The sequence below is a fragment of the Lissotriton helveticus genome, chromosome 2_1 (assembly GCF_964261635.1).
Source record: "Lissotriton helveticus chromosome 2_1, aLisHel1.1, whole genome shotgun sequence".
Taxonomy (NCBI): domain Eukaryota; kingdom Metazoa; phylum Chordata; class Amphibia; order Caudata; family Salamandridae; genus Lissotriton; species Lissotriton helveticus.
Window position 1 is genome coordinate 34331765 of NC_136059.1, and position 19418 is coordinate 34351182.

Below are 19418 nucleotides of genomic sequence, written 5' to 3' on the forward strand. Positions count from 1 at the left end.
CTTAGCTAGAGCTGCGGGGCTGACTTGGAGAGACAAACATTGATGGGCATTTATGATGCAAGCAGTGTATTGATAACTTGAACACCTTGGCGGTCCACTGTGGGAAGCCCTTGTCAAAGGCTCTTGTTCTTCATTGCCAGGGATAAGACAGTTATCAAGCGCGTTAGTAACTGAGGCAAAGGGGAGGGGAGTTCCTCAATCCCATTGATGTTTCGTAACTCTAGTTCGAATTGCCAAATGGAATGCCATTTAATCTGTATCTCATTTAATGCCTAGGATTCGCCTATTGGGGGAATTCAGAAGTAGATGCTAAATCTTTGGTGCTTGGAAACCGGGTACAAACAGGCCATCACTTGTAAGTGCTGATCTTGGAAAGGGGAGGTATTAATCTAAAGTATCAAGACAGTGCATCCTAATGTAATCATTGTGGGAAGTTAAAATGTTAAGTGGTGGTTGAGCTGAAGTTTCATAGTGTTACAGGAGATGCTGTGGAAAATGTAAAGATGTACAGTGTAATTAATTGCTAAAATACAAACAACTGAGAAAGATCTATAAAAGAATTTTATAAAACAGCTCGTATTTTTACACAAAGATTGGTGTAGTGTCATTTTTGTGTGGAATTGCATTGAGTTACTGCTGGGTGGTGTACAACCTTTACACAAGTGCCTCTAGTAATTTACTGTCTTACCCTAGGCCAGGCTACCCTAGGTGACCTGACAACTCTAGGTCCAACATCCTACCTATGGTATCCCCTCTCTTCCTACATCCTCTCTCTCCTTCCTATAAAGCTATCACTTTTTCCTGTAGGCATCCCTCTCCTTTTATGTATCTTTCTCTCCTTCCTAGGGCTCCCTCTTTTTAACTATGGGGTATCCTCTCCTTCCTATGGTGCCCCCTATACCTTCCATAGCATTCCCTCTCCTTTCTATGTACACTCTCTCCTTCATATGCTCCTCTCCTGTCTCCCTACAGTTCCCCTCCTTCCTATAGGGTTACCTCTTCTTCCTATGTTTCTCTCTCTCCTTCATATGCTCCTCTCCTGTCTTCCTACAGTTCCCCTCCTTCCTATAGGGTTACCTCTCCTTCCTATGTTTCTCTCTCTCCTTCATATGCTCCTCTCCTGTCTCCCTACAGTTCCCCTCCTTCCTATAGGGTTACCTCTTCTTCCTATGTTTCTCTCTCTCCTTCATATGCTCCTCTCCTGTCTTCCTACAGTTCCCCTCCTTTCTATAGGGTTACCTCTTCTTCCTATGTTTCTCTCTCTCTCCTTCATATGCTCCTCTCCTGTCTTCCTACAGTTCCCCTCCTTCCTATAGGGTTACCTCTTCTTCCTATTTTTCTCTCTCTCCTTCATATGCTCCTCTCCTGTCTTCCTACAGTTCCCCTCCTTCCTATAGGGTTACCACTTCTTCCTATGTTTCTCTCTCTCCTTCATATGCTCCTCTCCTGTCTTCCTATAGTTCTCCCCGTCCTTTCTATCGGTTCTCTCTCCTTTTTATGTTTCTCTCTCTTCTTCATATGCTTCTCTCTTGTCTTCCTATAGTTCTCCTCTCCTTTCAATAGGGTCCTCTCTCCTTTCTATGTTTCACTCTTTCCTTCACATACTTCTCTATTGTCTTCCTATAGTTCTCCCCTCCTCTCTATAGGGTTCCCTCTCCTTTCTATTTGTCTCTCTCTCTCCTTCATATGCTTCTCTCCCGTCTCCTCCTACAGTTCCCCTCCTTTCTATATGGTTCCCTCTTCTTTCTATGATTCTCCCTCTCCTTCATACCTTTTCTCTTGTCTTCCAGTAGTTATCCCCTCCTTTCTATGGGGTTCCCTCTTCTTTGTATGTTTCTCCCTCTCCTTCATGTGCTTCTATCTTGTCTTCCTATAGTTCTCGCCTCCTTTCTATAGGGACTGCTCTCCTTTCTATATTTCACTCTTTCCTTCGTATGTTTCTCGCTTGTCTTCCCATAGTTCTCCCCTCCTTTCTATAAGGTACCCTCTCCTTTCTATGTTGCACTCTCTCTTTCATATGCTTCTCTCCTGTCCTCCTATAGTTCTCCCCTCCTTTCTATAAGGTTCCCTCTCCTTTCTATGTTGCACTCTCTCTTTCATATGCTTCTCTCCTGTCCTTCTATAGTTCTCCCCTCCTTTCTATAGGGTTCCCTCTCCTTTCTATGTTGCACTCTCTCTTTCATATGCTTCTCTCCTGTCCTCCTATAGTTCTCCCCTCCTTTCTATAGGGTTCCCTCTTCTTGCAATGATGTTCTCTCTCTTTCATATGCTTCGCTCTTGTCTTCCTATAGTTCCTGGTACCTTTCTATAGGGTTCACCATCCTTTCCTTGTTTCTCTCTCTCTCTCTCTCTCTCTCTCCTTAATATCCTTCTGTCTCGTCTTCCTACAGTTCCTCTTGTTTCTATAGGGTTCCCTCTACTTTCTATGTATCTCTTGCCTTCGTATGCTTCTCTTTTGTCTTCCTATATTTCTCCCTCCATTCTGTTGGGTTCTCTCTTCTTGCTATGATTCCCTCTCTCCTTCAATGGCTGGTATATACAGCCTACACTGCCCTGCATAGGTGATAATCCCCATCGATGGCTGGTATATACAGCCTGCCCTGCCCTGCACAGGCGATAATCCCCACTGATGGCTGGTATATACAGCCTACACTGCCCTACACAGGTGATAATCCCCATTGATGGCTGGTATATACAGCCTACACTGCCCTGCACAGGTGATAATCCCCATTGATGGCTGGTATATACAGCCTACATTGCCCTACACAGGTGATAATCCCCAATGATGGCTGGTATACACAGCCTACACTGCCCTGCACAGGTGATAATCCCCATCAATGGCTGGTATCTACAGCCTACACTGCCCTGCACAGGTGATAATGCCCATTGATGGCTGGTATATACAGCCTAAACTGCCCTACACAGGTGATAATCCCCATTGATGGCTGGTATATACAGCCTACACTGCCCTGCACAGGTGATAATCCCCATTGATGGCTGGAATATACCGCCTACACTGCCCTACACAGGTGATAATCCCCATTGACGGCTGGTATATACAGCCTACACTGCCCTGCACAGGTGATAATCCCCATTGATGGCTGGTATATACAGCCTACACTGCCCTGCACAGGTGATAATCCCCTTTGATGGCTGGAATATACAGCCTACACTGCCCTACACAGGTGATAATCCCCATTGATGGCTGGTATATACAGCCTACCAAGCCCTGCACAGGCGATAGTCCCCATGGATGGGTGGTATATACGGCCTACCCTGCCCTGCACAGGCGATAATCCCCATTGATGGCTGGTACATACGGCCAAACCAGACCTGCACAGGCGATAATCCCCATTAATGGCTGGTACATACGGCCTAACCAGACCTGCACAGGCGATAATCCCCATCAATGGCTGGTACATACGGCCTAACCAGACCTGCACAGGCTATAATCTCCATCAATGGCTGGTATATAAGGCCAAGCCCTGCACAGGTGATAATCCACATTGATGGCTGGTATATAAGGCCTACTCTGCCCTGCATAGGCGATAATCCCCACTGATGGCTGGTATATAAAGCCTACCCTGCCCAGCAAAGGCGATAATCCTAATCGATAGCTGGTATACACGGCCTACCCTACATCATACTGGTGATAATCCCCATCAAAGGGTGGTATATAAGGCCTATCCAGCCCTGCACAGGCGATAATCCCCATTGATGGCTGGTATATACAGCCTACCCAGCCCTGCACAAGCGATAATCCCCATTGATGGCTGGTATATATGGCCTGCCCTGCCCTGCACAGGTGATAATCCCTATTGATGGCTAGTATATACGGCCTACTCTGCCCTGCACAGGTGATAATCCCCATCGATCGCTGGTATATACGGACTACTCTGCCCTGCACAGGTGATAATCCCCATCGATGGCTGGTATATTAGGCCTACCCAGCCCTGCATAGGCGATAATACCCATTGATGGCTGGTATGTACGGCTTACCCTGCCCTGCACAGGTGATAATCCCCATCGATGGCTGGTATATACAGCCTATTCTGCCCTGCACAGGTGATAATCCCCATCGATGGCTGGTATATACGGCCTACTCTGCCCTGCACAGGTGACAATCCCCATCGATGGCTGGTATATACGGCCTACTCTGCCCTGCACAGGATATAATCCCCATGGATGGGTGGTATATACAGCCTACTCTGCCCTGCACAGGTGATAATCCCCATAGATGGGTGGTATATACGGCCTACCCAGCCCTGCACAGGCGATAATCCCCATTGATGGCTGGTATATACGGCCTCTTCTGCCCTGCACAGATGATAATCCCCATCGATGGCTGGTATATACGGCCTACTCTGCCCTGCAGAGGTATAATCCCCATCGATGGCTGGTATATACGGCCTACCCAGCCCTGCACAGGCGATAATCCCCATTGATGGCTGGTATATACGGCCTACCCTGCCCCGCACAGGCGATAATCCCCATTGATGGCTGGTATATACGGCCTACCCTGCCCTGCACATGTGATAATCCCCATTGATGGCTGGTATATATGGCCTACCCTGCCCTGCACAGGCGATAATCCCCATTGATGGCTGGTATATACGGCCTACCCTGCCCCGCACAGGCGATAATCCCCATTGATGGTTGGTATATACGGCCTACCCTGCCCCGCACAGGCGATAATCCCCATTGATGGCTGGTATATACGGCCTACCCTGCCCTGCACATGTGATAATCCCCATTGATGGCTGGTATATATGGCCTACCCTGCCCTGCACAGGCGATAATCCCCATTGATGGCTGGTATATACGGCCTACCCTGCCCTGCACAGGCGATAATCCCCATTGATGGCTGGTATATACGGCCTACCCTGCCCCGCACAGGCGATAATCCCCATTGATGGTTGGTATATACTGCCTACCCAGCCCTGCACAGGTGATAATCCCCATCAATGGCTGGTACATACGGCCTAACCAGACCTGCACAGGCTATAATCCCCATCGATGGCTGGTTTATACGGCCTACTCTACAGCATACTGGTGATAATCCCCATCGAAGGGTGGTATATAAGGCCTACCCTGCCCTGCACAGGTGATAATCCCAATCAATGGGTGGTATATACTGCCTATCCAGCCCTGCACAGGGGATAATCCCCATGGATGGGTAGTATATACGGCCTACGCAGCCCTGCACAGGCGATAATCCCCATTGATGGGGGTGGGGGGGGAGCTAGCTCGCAACCATGATGGCTGCTTGAGCTGAGTGCTCCCTTGCTTCCGACACTATCCTGCAATTTATCCTACTTGTTGCGGTGATCTACGCGACCCTGCTAGTTGAATCTGTGCCCCAGAGCATCTGCGGCTGGCGATTGGCGAGGAACCGGCCTGTCACTCCGACCAGACGAGCTGCGGTGGACTGCGGGGCCTAGGTGCGCTGCAGGCGTTACAAGGTGGAGCCTGCTGCAAGGCGCGAGGAGATAAGCGACCCCCGGGATGGCGAGAGCCTTCTGCCTGTGTTCCGGGAGCCTGGGATTATCGCCTGTGCAGGGCAGGGTAGGGTAGGCCGTATATACCAGCCATCAATGGGGATTATCGCCTATACAGGGCTGGGTAGGCCGTATATACCAGCCATCGATGGAGATAATCACCTGTGCAGGGCAGAGTAGGCCGTCCACACATGAACGATCTCCATGTCACAAGGCAGGTTCCAAGATATAAAACTTATGGCGGCTGGTAATATGAGAAATAACACCAACTGACTGGTTGTGAAGTCCCGAGCCCTCCTCTCACTACACTGCAAACTCTCACCACCATGTTAGGTCCCCAACGTTGCCCTGCACAGGTGATAATCCCCATCGATGGCTGGTATATACGGCCTACTCTGCCAGGCGATAATCCCCATTGATGGCTGGTATATACGGCCTACCCTACATCATACTGATGATAATCCCCATCGAAGGGTGGTATATAAGGCATACCCTGCCCTACACAGGTGATAATCCCCATCAATGGCTGGTATATACGGCCTACTCTGCCCTGCACAGGTGATAATCCCCATCGATGACTGGTATATACGGCCTACTCTGCCCTGCATAGGCGATAATCTCCATTGATGGGGCGTATATACGGCCTACCCTGCCCTGCACAGGCGATAATCCCCATTGATGGCTGGTATATACAGCCTACCCAGCCCTGCACAGGCGATAATCCCCATTGATGGCTGGTATATACAGCCTACTCAGCCCTGCATAGGTGATAATCCCCATTGATGGCTGGTATATATGGCCTACCCTGCCCTGCACAGGCGATAATCCCCATTGATGGCTGGTATATACAGCCTACCCTGCCCTGCTCAGGTGATAATCCCCCTTGATGGCTGGTATATACGGCCTACTCTGCCCTGCACAGGTGATAATCACCATCGATGGCTGGTATATACAGCCTACCCTACATTATACTGATTTTTTTTTTAAAACACATTTTATTGGGTAAACATCACATAGGTCAACATATGACACATTATACATTCAGTCATCCCATATGCCTTCATTAAAGCCCCCAACTAACCCCACAAACTACCCTCCCCCCCGTTGCTATTGGTGTGGGCACAATCCAGGCATATATCACAGCAGTCAGAAGAAACCTAATGGATCAAAACCTATCTATAGCTGCATCCCATAGAACTCAGTTCAGTACTCTCCCCCTCTACTCGTCTTCCTCTACTTGAGAGTTCCTTAACGCCTGCACTAACGCCTCCCATGCCCTTGCCATCTCCAAACTCTTTTCATTTGCTGTACGGGTGGCCTGCCTAAGTCTGATAGTACTCTCACTTCGGGCCCATTTATATAATTCAGTTGTCCATCTCCTACTAGATGGACCCTCTCTCGACTTCCAATGCCAGGTTATTTCCCTCTGGGCTAGAATCTAAATCAATGAATTTGCTAGTAATTTTTGTTTTAATCGTGTGGGGAAACCAGAGCAACAGACAAGTCGCCATGTCATATTCTACCTCCCTGTCAGTGACTTCATTGAGGAGCGCCCCCACCTCAGACCAGTACTGCCCCAGCTTCGGACAATCCCACATCATATGGTCCAGTTACACATCAGGTGTCAAGCATCTGGGGCACGCTGCATCCTGTACATGAAAGTACTTCCGGATCTTCCCTGGAGTAAGGTATGCTCTATGTACTATAAAAAATGTACCTGCTAGAACCTAGCATTCCTACTCCCTTTCCATGGCCTCCTCAGAATACAGCCCCATGTCATGTCCGGTATAGTCCACCCACACACTCGCCTCCCATTTCAGTTTCAGTGCTGTCAGTGGATTTAAGCCCTCGTTTAACATTCGTGAGTGCAGGCAAGTGACCGCTTTGAATGTTCCCGGCGCCATTACTACATACTGGCAAGCCATGGTGGTCGGTGGTTCCACCTGCCCAGTCTTCCAGTGTTTCCGGATCGCCGTCGTTATAGCCGCATGTAAGAGGAAACTCCCATCAGGGAGGCCAAACTGGTCTTGTAACACCCGGAAGGCAATAACTCGCCATCAGTATAAACGTTGCCTATCATCTGAATCCCCAACTCCACCCAGTCCATAAGTGGGGACCAGTCTCCTCCATGCGGCAACGCAGTTAACATACCCAGAGGAATTTCTGGTGCGTATGGGTGTGCCACCCCAGCCGTCTTTTGGCTTCTGTTCCAGCATAAGCGCAGGGTCTTCTCTTCTAATGTCAAGTCCCGCACGTCCAGCTTCTACTGCATGTTTATATACGAGAGGACATGCCTTTGTATCCCTGCTCCGCGGGCCAGGTCAGGGCCCCTAAACTCTACCGCGGCACTTTGTGTGAGGATCTGCAGTTGCGCTGCTAAATAATAAAGTTCAAAATTAGGAACTGTCATTCCCCCATCTGTTTTAGGCCTCATCAGCGTAGTTAGTGCTACCCGTCGCCTTCCATGCCCCCATAAAAATTCCGTGGTTAGTGTCCTTAGTTCCCTAAATATCCTCTGAGGGATCCATATCGGTAGCGTGCGGAAATAGTAGAGCAGCCGCGGCAAAGCCACCATTTTGAGCAGTGCCACTCTTCTCACCACTGAAAGAGGAAGAGTTGCCCAGAACGCCATGCAGCCCCTCAGGGCTCTTATGCAGCGTCCTATGTTCCCTTCCAACATGTCATCAATTCTGTGATAGATAAGGACTCCCAGGTAGGTGAAACATGACCGTTTCCAGATAATGCCCTCAGCAAACTGCGGTTGGGGCATGTCCGCCCGTGCCGGAAAGAGGCATGTTTTACTCCAGTTAACTCGAAGGCCCGACAATTGTCCAAATCTTGACAACATACCCATCGCACCCTGCAATGCTGTTTCCGTGTCCTCTAGGAACAACAGCAGGTCGTCCGCATATAGTGATATGTAGTGCGGAGTCCCACAGCACTCAAGACCCCTGTATTCCATCCCTGTCCTAGCCTGGGCCGCCAGAGGCTCGATCGCCAAAGCGAACAACAAGGGGGAAAGTGAACACCCCCGCCTCGTCCCTCTCCGTACAGGATAATCGGAAGATATCACTGGCCCCAGTCGCACCCTGGCAGTTGCTGAGGAGTATAGTACTTTCGTCCAGCGCCCAAATTGGATGCCCAGGCCAAACTTTTCCAGCACCCTAAGGAGGTAGCCCCACTCCAGGCTATCGAAAGCCTTTTCCATATCTACAGATAACACGGCAGGCATCAGTTCCGCCCCCAGGTCGCTCCCTAGCACCCGTAGTAGGCGACGGATATTAGTCGATGTATTCCTGGTCGGGATAAACCCAGCTTGGTCCTTATGGATCAATGCTGTCATGAACGGCAACAGTCTGGTAGCCAATATGCGCGGCTCAGGATTTTATAGTCCACCGTCAACATGGACAGTGGTCTATAGGAGGTCACATCACTCTTCTCTCACCCAGGTTTTAAAAGGGGAACAACCAACGCTTCCCTCAATGACTTAGGCAGACTTCCCTGCTCCACAGCCTCAGTGTAGACCTCCAATAAGTGGGGTGGTAAAATATCTACATATTTTGCATAAAATTCTATTGGTAGTCCGTCTACCCCCGGCGTCTTATTCCGGGCCATCTGCTTGACCGCACTCCGAATCTCAGTCAATATTATGTTTTGGCCCAGTGCTTTAGCACTCTCTTCATCCAGTTGTGGGGGCTGGATCCCCGCCAGATAATCCTCTATGTCTGACTCGTTAGCCTCCAAAGTACTTTAGTATAGAGTTGTATAGTAATCCAAGAAGCGCGAGAGGACTGCAGTTTGGGAATAGACCAGTTCTCCCGTGGCTGTACTGACGCTCATAATCGGGCAACCTCTTGGAACTGGGCTCGCCTGTCTCGCTAGAAGTGTGCCCACCTTATCTCCCTCAGCGTGTATCTTCGCTGCATATTGTCTATAATCAAAGCTCCGCAATCTCTCCGTTTCCGCAGCCACTAATTCTTTAGCCTCCAGTAGCTGCGTTTCCAGCACCGGCTGTTCCGGTCTCTGCTTCTCTATTTCCCTCAGGGCCTCCTCCGCCTTTTTAACGTCTGCAAGTACCACTGTCCTCTCACCTGAGTATTTACTAATGCATATACCTCTCACTACTAGTTTAAATGCATCCCATTCTACTGCTCTTGTAGATGCTGTCCCTCTATTTTCGGCGAAGTAGTGTTCAATGCCCTCCTGAATTTCTGCGCAAAAGGCCTGATCCTCAAGGGTTTCCGGACGCAATCTCCAAGTGGGGACCGCGGCCCTCAGACGTTGCCATTTAAGGGAGCTATTGAGTGGCTGCATAAGATGGTGTCAATCTGAACATGTAGTTCATGAAGTGCTGAAAAGAAGGAATAGTCCCCATCACCAGGGTGGTGCCCTCGCCATATGTCAGTTAGCTCCCACCTGTCCTGCCAGTCAGACCTCTGCAGAGCAAGTCTACGGATCGGGGAATCAACTAGTGGTGGATGTGATCTATCTAACGATATATCTGTGATGGAATTGAAATCCCCTCCCAGTATTACCTGACCCGCTAGATAGTATGCCAATGTCCCTGACATTTTGTCCAGGAAGCGAGCCTGATCTGTATTTGGGGCATAAACACTACAGAGCACCACATCTCGGCCATGCAATTTCCCCTCTACTGCCACATATCGGCCCTCTGGGTCAACAACATGATTCATAGCCTGGAAAGGGACCCCTGCCCTCACCCATATCAAGACCCCCCTGGCAAACGCCGAGTAGGTCGTGCCAAACACCTGGCCTCGCCATCGCCGCTGTAAGGCAGTACACTCCATTTTGGTAAGATGGGTCTCCTGAAGCAGCGCTATCTGGGTCCCACGTAGAACCAAATACGCATGCACCTTATGACGCCTAGACATGGTATGCAATCCACGTACGTTCAATGTAATACACTTCAACTCAGGTAACGTCCCCATTACGATCCCCTTTCACTTCCTCCTCCTGCATGTCTCGCCTGCCCACACCAAAACTGCTGAATCCCCATTTCTCAACTTCCAATATAACACCCGCGACCCTCCCCCCAGAACAGGATCCAATATCAAACTATCAGTCCCCATCCAAACTTCACAACAATACACACAATATTATCCCACAGTAGTCACTGTAGGTTGCCTTAAGGGCTGTGAGGGGTCGCTCAGGCGTCAACAAGCGGCATCCCGCATCCCAGCTCCGCCACCACAGATCCCACTCAGTGGCATTCTATCAGTATCCGGAGCGCATTAGAGCCAGGCACAAGTGTAATACTAGGCAGTTCCCTACGGGTCAGTGTTCGACATAGCGTCACAAAACAGGTTTTTCATCTAGCATTCCATCTGCTGTTCTCGGTGTGACCAAAGACCCTCTACCACTGTCCGTTTCTGAGATTTTCGTGTCTGACTTTCCTTTATCTTCATCAGAGTTTGCTCCTGATTCCGAGGTCGGTCCTTGTGAGCCCGTCATCTCCGCTGTAGCCGCCAATGCCCCTTGTCTGTCCACTGTCATCTGAGCCAGCTGTTGCCTCTGTAGGTTTTTGTTCCGTTTTCTAAGCCGCTGGGATTTGCGCACCTGGGAGGATTTGGGCGGCTCGGAATGTCTATGTGTCTGACGATCTGTGCCCTTTCTATACGATTCAAGCCACGTCCACGCCTCATCCGGAGACATAAGGAACTGGGTCGTGTCATCCACCACTACTCTCAACTTTGCTGGGAAGATTGAGTACTGGCTCCCTTCCTCCCGGAGTTCCTTTTTGACTGCTAGATAGGAGGCCCTGCCTCTCTGTATTTCCTGGGTACAATCTGGGAATATTGTGACGGTGCTATTGCCAACCTTGAAGGGCCCCGCAGATCGCCCTCTTTGGATCAATATGTCCCTATCCTTGTAATGGAGGAGCTTAGCCACCACTGGTCTTGGTGGGCGACCAAGTAGCGGCGGTTGAGCAGGCACTCTATGTGCTCTTTCGAGTGTGAAGAAAGTAGATAGGCCCTCCGGTGCCACCTCTGTTTTAAGCCAGTTCTCTAAATACGTAATCATGTCAGGCCCCTCGATTTTTTCCGGCAGGCCCACCACGCGGATATTATTGCGACGGTTTCTACTTTCGGAGTCCTCCGCCCTCTTCTCTAGCACCGCCAGGCGTCCTAATGCATCCTTCAGTTGTTTTTCCATGACATTTTGCTCTGGTTTCAGTTCTTGGATGGCTATCTCAGTATCTTTCACTCTGTCTGCTAATTTTGAGTGGTCTGCACGAAGGAGTCCCAATCCCGTCGCGACTTGCGCTATGTCTTGATGTATAGTCTCTTTCATCGTCACTATGGCTTCCAGAATCATGTCAAGGCGTTGACGCAGCCCTACTTCAGAGAGAGCTTCCTCCGATCCACCTGCAGCGCCCTGGTTATCATCCTGCATCGTGGTGTCCCCTGTCTTGGGTTTTGGTTTCATCGTAATTGGTCAAGTAGGCCACTATTGGATATGTGCCCCCCTCTCAGTGTCCAGACCTCTAGCTAGAGTGCTTGCCAATAAAGATTCAATCGAGGACCGATACGCTCCAGCCACCGCGGTCACCCCTTCCCAATAGGTCGGTAGGACCTTCCTGCGGGTGTACTGACGGGCTATCTCTGCCCAGGTCCCGATCACAGCCCCAGCACCCCTCGGCCAGTCCCGAAAGAATGTTAAATTCTCCAATTTTGGTTAGACCGGTGTCTCCAGGGCTGCAGAGCTCATGCCGCGGCTTGCAGTGTAGTCCCCCTTCTGCAGTGCATCCAAGGTGCCGCTGTGCCAGCGCTCGAGTATCCCACTCCTCAAAGCCTCCTGCTGGACCCCCTAATATTTTCAGTTTCTAGATATGCAGCCTCTGTTCGTGGTGTGTTCAGGGTGTATGCCGTGAATCTTGAGACCCCAGTGCTTGACTCGCTGCCGCATGTACGTAGCGCTCACTTCCCTCCAGTGGCACCTCTACCCAGGTCCGTGCGGCTTCACGGACCTGCCCCCTGCCCCCACCTCCGCAGCGCTGGGTGCAGGCCCGTTCCACCTCACTTAGCGGGACTCACGTGCCTCCGTTGGTCGGATACTGCGCTGTGCCTCCTGCGGGGCCACGATCCCCTCACCAACCCGTTTGCATCTTACAGGGCACGTATATGCTTCCGTCGGTCCGCCGAGCTGGTTCCAAGCACAACAGTCGCCGGTGGGCTCCACACACTAGCTCGCCGCACTCTCAGCGTTACTCCGTCAGTACTGGAGCAGCGCACCGCCGTAGAGCCGCCTCCGGCCTGCTCCCACCACTCGCTGTCACCCGTGAGCCGGTGCTAGGCTCCCAGGTCATGCAGCCGCCCTGCCTCCATCCGCCATTTTGGGGAACCTCGCCATCTGGGTCCTCCGCCTCCCGGCAGTGATCGAGCCGCTCCACTCACCGGCAACCCCGGTGATGCACCCAATCCTCCGCTCCGCACTGTCAGCGAGTTACCGCCCCTGGTTGGGTCCGGTCGCGGTCGTGCATACAGTGTCGCCGGGTCGCTCGCCTTCATCGGCTCCACAGCACCGCCATCTTATCGCCCCAGGGCCTCGGGGTACGAGGTTGTTCAGTCCGTTCCTGGGCTGCGCTGGGATCTCTTACCGCTGCAATGTCGGCCAGGTGTTATGGCCCTTGGACAGCTGCTACTCGAGCTCCGCCACTTTTCGGGAGCGGTATCAGGATTAATTTAGGATCGGATACAGAGCCTTTAGCTCACGCCGCCTCACTCAGCGGCGCCCAAGCCACGCCCCTACCCTACATTATACTGATGATATTCCCCATCAAAGGATGGTACAAAAGGACTACCCTGCCCTGCACAGGTGATAATCCGCATTGATGGCTGGTATATACGGCCTAAACTGCCCTGCACAGGTGATAATCCCCATCAATGGCTGGTACATGCAGCCTAACCAGACCTGCACAGGTGATAATCCCCATCGATGGCTGGTATATACAGCCTACCCAGCCCTGCATAGGCGATAATCCCTATTGATGGCTGGTATATAAGGCCTACCCTGCCCTGCACAGGCAATAATCCCAATCAATGGGTGGTGTATATACTGCCTATCCAGCCCTGCACAGGGGATAATCCCCATGGATGGGTGGTATATACGGCCTACCCAGCCCTGCACAGGCGATAATCCCCATTTATGGCTGGTATATACGGCCTACTCTGCCCTGCACAGGTGATAATCCCCATGGATGGCTGGTATATACGGCCTACTCTGCCCTGCACAGGTGATAATCCCCATCGTTGGCTGGTATATACGGCCTACCCAGCCCTGCACAGGCAATAATCCCCATGGATTGCTGGTATATACGGCCTACTCAGCCCTGCACAAGCATTAATCCGCATGGATGGGTGGTATATACGGCCTACCCAGCCCTGCACAGGTGATACTCCCCACTGATGGCTGGTATATACAGCCTACTCTGCTCTGCACAGGTGATAATCCCCATGGATGGGTGGTATATCTTGCCTACCCTGCCCTGCACAGGTGATAATCCCCATGGATTGCTGGTATATACGGCCTACCCTGCCCTGCACAGGTTATAATCCTCATGGATGGCTGGTATATATGGCCTACCCAGCCCTGCACAAGCGATAATCCCCATGGATGGGTGGTATATACGGCCTACCCAGCCCTGCACAGGCGATAATCCCCATTTATGGCTGGTATGTACGGCTTACCCTGCCCTGCACAGGCGATAATCCTCATGGATGGCTGGTATATACGGCCTACCTAGCCCTGCACAGGCGATAATCCCCATTTAGGGCTGGTATATACGGCCTACCCAGCCCTGCACAGGTGATAATCCCCATTGATGGCTGGTATATACAGCCTACACTGCCCTGCACAGGTGATAATCCCCATCGATGGCTGGTATATACGGCCTAGCCTGCCCTGCACAGATGATAATCCCCATGGATGGCTGGTATATACGGCCTACCCAGCCCTGCACAGGTGATAATCCCCATTGATGGCTGGTATATACAGCCTACACTGCCCTGCACAGGTGATAATCCCCATCGATGGCTGGTATATACGGCCTAGCCTGCCCTGCACAGGTGATAATCCCCATGGATGGCTGGTATATACGGCCTACTCTGCCCTGCACAGGTGATAATCCCCATCGTTGGCTGGTATATACGGCCTACCCAGCCCTGCACAAGCATTAATCCGCATGGATGGGTGGTATATACGGCCTACCCTGCCCTGCACAGGTGATAATCCCCATTTATGGCTGGTATATACGGCCTACCCTGCCCTGCACAGGTGATAATCCCCATGGATGGCTGGTATATACGGCCTACCCAGCCCTGCACAAGCATTAATCCCCATGGATGGGTGGTATATCTTGCCTACCCTGCCCTGCACAGGTGATAATCCCCATGGATTGCTGGTATTTACAGCCTACCCAGCCCTGCACAGGCGATAATCGCCATCGATGGCTGGTATATACAGCCTACTCTGCCCTGCACAGGTGATAATCCCCATTGATGGCTGGTATATACGGCCTATTCTGCCCTGCACAGGTGATAATCCCTAACGATGGCTGGTACATACGGCCCACCCTGTCCTGTTTAGGTGATAATCCCCATTGATGGCTGGTATATACTGCCTACCCTGTCCTGCACAAGCGATAATCACCATGGATGGGTGGTATATACGGCCTACCCAGCCCTGCACAGGCGATAATCCCCACTGATGGCTGGTATATACGGCCTACTCTGCTCTGCACAGGTGATAATCCCCATGTATGGGTGGTATATACGGCCTACTCTGCCCTGCACAGGTGATAATCCCAATCAATGAGTGGTATATACGGCGTACCCTGCCCTGCACAGGTGATAATCCCAATCAATGGGTGGTATATACTGCCTACCCTGCCCTGCACAGGTGATAATCCCAATCAATTGGTGGTATATACTGCCTACCCTGCCCTGCACAGGTGATAATCCCAATCAATGAGTGGTATATACGGTGTACCCTGCCCTGCACAGGTGATCATCCCAATCAATGGGTGGTATATACTGCCTACCCTGCCATGCACAGGTGATAATCCCAATCAATGGGTGGTATATCCAGCCTACCCTGCCCTGCACAGATGATAACTCCCACAAATAGCACTTATATACTGCCTACCCAGCCCTGCACAGGTGATAATCCCCATCAATGAGGGGTATATACGGCCTACCCAGCCCTGCACAGGGGATAACCCCCATCGATGAGGGGTATATACGGCCTACCCAGCCCTGCACAGGTATAATCCCCATCGATGAAGGGTGTATACGTCCTACCCAGCCCTGCACAGGTGATAATCCCTGTCGATGAAGGGTGTATACGGCCTACCCAGCCCTGCACAGGTATAATCCCCATCGATGAAGGGTGTATACGTCCTACCCAGCCCTGCACAGGTGATAATCCCTGTCAATGAAGGGTGTATACGGCCTACCCAGCCCTGCACAGGTATAATCCCCATCGATGAAGGGTGTATACGTCCTACCCAGCCCTGCACAGGTGATAATCCCTGTCGATGAAGGGTGTATACGGCCTACCCAGCCCTGCACAGGTATAATCCCCATCGATGAAGGGTGTATACGGCCTACCCAGCCCTGCACAGGCGATAAACCCCACAAATAGCACTTATATACGGCCTACCCAGCCCTGCACAGGTGATATCCCCATCGATGAGGGGTATATACGGCCTACCCAGCCCTGCACAGGTGATAATCCCTATCGATGAAGGGTATATACGGCCTACCCAGCCCTGCACAGGCGATAATCCCCACTGATGGCTGGTATATACGGCCTACTCTGCTCTGCACAGGTGATAATCCCCATGTATGGGTGGTATATACGGCCTACTCTGCCCTGCACAGGTGATAATCCCAATCAATGAGTGGTATATACGGCGTACCCTGCCCTGCACAGGTGATAATCCCAATCAATGGGTGGTATATACTGCCTACCCTGCCCTGCACAGGTGATAATCCCAATCAATTGGTGGTATATACTGCCTACCCTGCCCTGCACAGGTGATAATCCCAATCAATGAGTGGTATATACGGTGTACCCTGCCCTGCACAGGTGATCATCCCAATCAATGGGTGGTATATACTGCCTACCCTGCCATGCACAGGTGATAATCCCAATCAATGGGTGGTATATCCAGCCTACCCTGCCCTGCACAGATGATAACTCCCACAAATAGCACTTATATACTGCCTACCCAGCCCTGCACAGGTGATAATCCCCATCAATGAGGGGTATATACGGCCTACCCAGCCCTGCACAGGGGATAACCCCCATCGATGAGGGGTATATACGGCCTACCCAGCCCTGCACAGGTATAATCCCCATCGATGAAGGGTGTATACGTCCTACCCAGCCCTGCACAGGTGATAATCCCTGTCGATGAAGGGTGTATACGGCCTACCCAGCCCTGCACAGGTATAATCCCCATCGATGAAGGGTGTATACGTCCTACCCAGCCCTGCACAGGTGATAATCCCTGTCAATGAAGGGTGTATACGGCCTACCCAGCCCTGCACAGGTATAATCCCCATCGATGAAGGGTGTATACGTCCTACCCAGCCCTGCACAGGTGATAATCCCTGTCGATGAAGGGTGTATACGGCCTACCCAGCCCTGCACAGGTATAATCCCCATCGATGAAGGGTGTATACGGCCTACCCAGCCCTGCACAGGCGATAAACCCCACAAATAGCACTTATATACGGCCTACCCAGCCCTGCACAGGTGATATCCCCATCGATGAGGGGTATATACGGCCTACCCAGCCCTGCACAGGTGATAATCCCCATCGATGAGGGGTATATACGGCCTACCCAGCCCTGCACAGGTGATATCCCCATCGATGAGGGGTATATACGGCCTACCCAGCCCTGCACAGGTGATAATCCCTATCGATGAAGGGTATATACGGCCTACCCAGCCCTGCACAGGTGATAATCCCTATCGATGAAGGGTATATACGGCCTACCCAGCCCTGCACAGGTGATAATCCCCATCGATGAGGGGTATATACGGCCTACCCAGCCTTGCACAAGTGATAAACCTCATAAATGACTGGCATTCGCTGATATTAGAGGACTTCATGAGCTGGAGCCACCACTACACACTCTGCCCCGCACAGATGTTCTTCTGGACAGAGGCCATACTCCTGTGCCCTCTGTGATGAATAGTGCACAAGTGGCATGATTCAATGTGTGCCATGTAAAATGAGAATATGAATGTAGTATGAAGGAGAAGCACTTTGACTATGCCCCAAAAATATCCAGGGCTCTCACAGTGAATTTATTGAAACAACTTGATTGACAGAATTGGATGTTGACTGTGTCTTTATTTTCTTTTCTGTTTGCGGTTTGGAAAATGTGCACTATGTTTTAAAATAAAGACCTAAGATATTTAGTGCAGGTGGCAGTAGGGATACTAAATAAACAAGGTTGATAACCTAGAGAGAGAAGTAAATGCTGTGAGAAGAGACAGGTCTATGAAGGAGAGAAGAGGAATACCAGCAAGTTAAGGACAAGCAGTACCAGGATAGTACAGAGAAGGATGCAGCCAGCAGGAGAGTTGGGAGCTTGCAGAGCACAAAGAAGCAAGCAGGAGGATTCAGGGTTGGTATGACTTAGGTGGCATGTATAACAATGACTAGGTGGACCTAGCCAGGCAGGGCAGAGGCACCAAGAGAAGCAGGATTATTCAGGGGAGGTATGACTTAGGTGGCATGTATAACAATGACTAGCTGGACCTAGCCAGGCAGGGCAGAGGCACCAAGAGAAGCAGGAGGATTCAGGGTAGGTAGGACTTAGGTGGCATGTATAGCAATGACTAGGTGGACCTAGCCAGGCAGGGCAGAGGCACCAAGAGAAGCAGGAGGATTCAGGGTAGGTAGGACTTAGGTGGCATGCATAACAATGACTAGTTGGACCTAGCCAGGCTGGGCAAAGGCACTAAGAAGCAAGCAAGAGAATTTAGGGTAGGTAGAGATCAGGTGGCATGCTTAACAATGACTAGTTGGACCTAGCCAGGCTGGGCAGAGGCACCAAGAGAAGCAGGAGGATTCAGGGGAGGTAGGACTTAGGTGGCATGCATAACAATGACTAGGTGGACCTAGCCAGGCTGGGCAAAGGCACTAAGAAGCAAGCAAGAGAATTTAGGGTAGGTAGAGATCAGGTGGCATGCATAACAATGACTAGGTGGACCTAGCCAGGCTGGGCAAAGGCACTAAGAAGCAAGCAAGAGAATTTAGGGTAGGTAGAAATTAGGTGGCATGCATAACAATGACTAGGTGGACCTAGCCAGGATGGATGGAGGCTCCTAGGAGCAGTTTGATAGGACACTGTTGGATGTGACAAATGAATTAAGTTTACCTTGATGGGCCACTCCATCGCCTGCTGGCTTGCGGTATACATCGCGTGTTGTTGTCTTGTTAGACATGGAGGAAACAAGATCCACAGTGAGCAGCCCGCGGTGCCCATGGCGATGGACATTCCCTTCGCCAAACTTCTCAGTGACTGTTGGCTCAATGTCCAACTCTGCAGTGGCTCTCTGAAAAAAAATAGGCAAGTATCAAGAAGATGGCTTCTGATTGGTTGGAACCTAGACTTTGTGAGACAGGGAGAATCTGTTCAAAGAACAATAAACTTGGAAGGACAATTTAGGATAGATTGTGCTGGTGTTTGCTGGGTCACAAGGGAACTGGATGGGGTTTCTTTTATTGCCATTATTTTTTCAGTCATGTTAAAAATACGTATTATTCTAGTTATAAAATAAAACACATTCTATACTTTCCCTACGTATAAAATACATTAAGAAACAATACAATCTAAGTTTGCAACTGAGGGTTCTTATTACAAATCTACAATCCTTCTC

The 19418-nt window shown here is 50.8% G+C and overlaps 1 protein-coding gene across 1 annotated transcript in view; it reads right to left on the reverse strand.

The window, feature by feature from the left end:
• Nucleotides 1-19418, reverse strand: part of SPAG8 (sperm associated antigen 8) — a 266116-nt gene that overhangs the window by 209145 nt on the left and 37553 nt on the right. The window contains exon 3 of the mRNA XM_078674430.1: nt 18917-19094. Coding sequence (XP_078530556.1) covers nt 18917-19094 — 178 coding nt within the window. The remainder of the gene's footprint in view (nt 1-18916; nt 19095-19418) is intronic.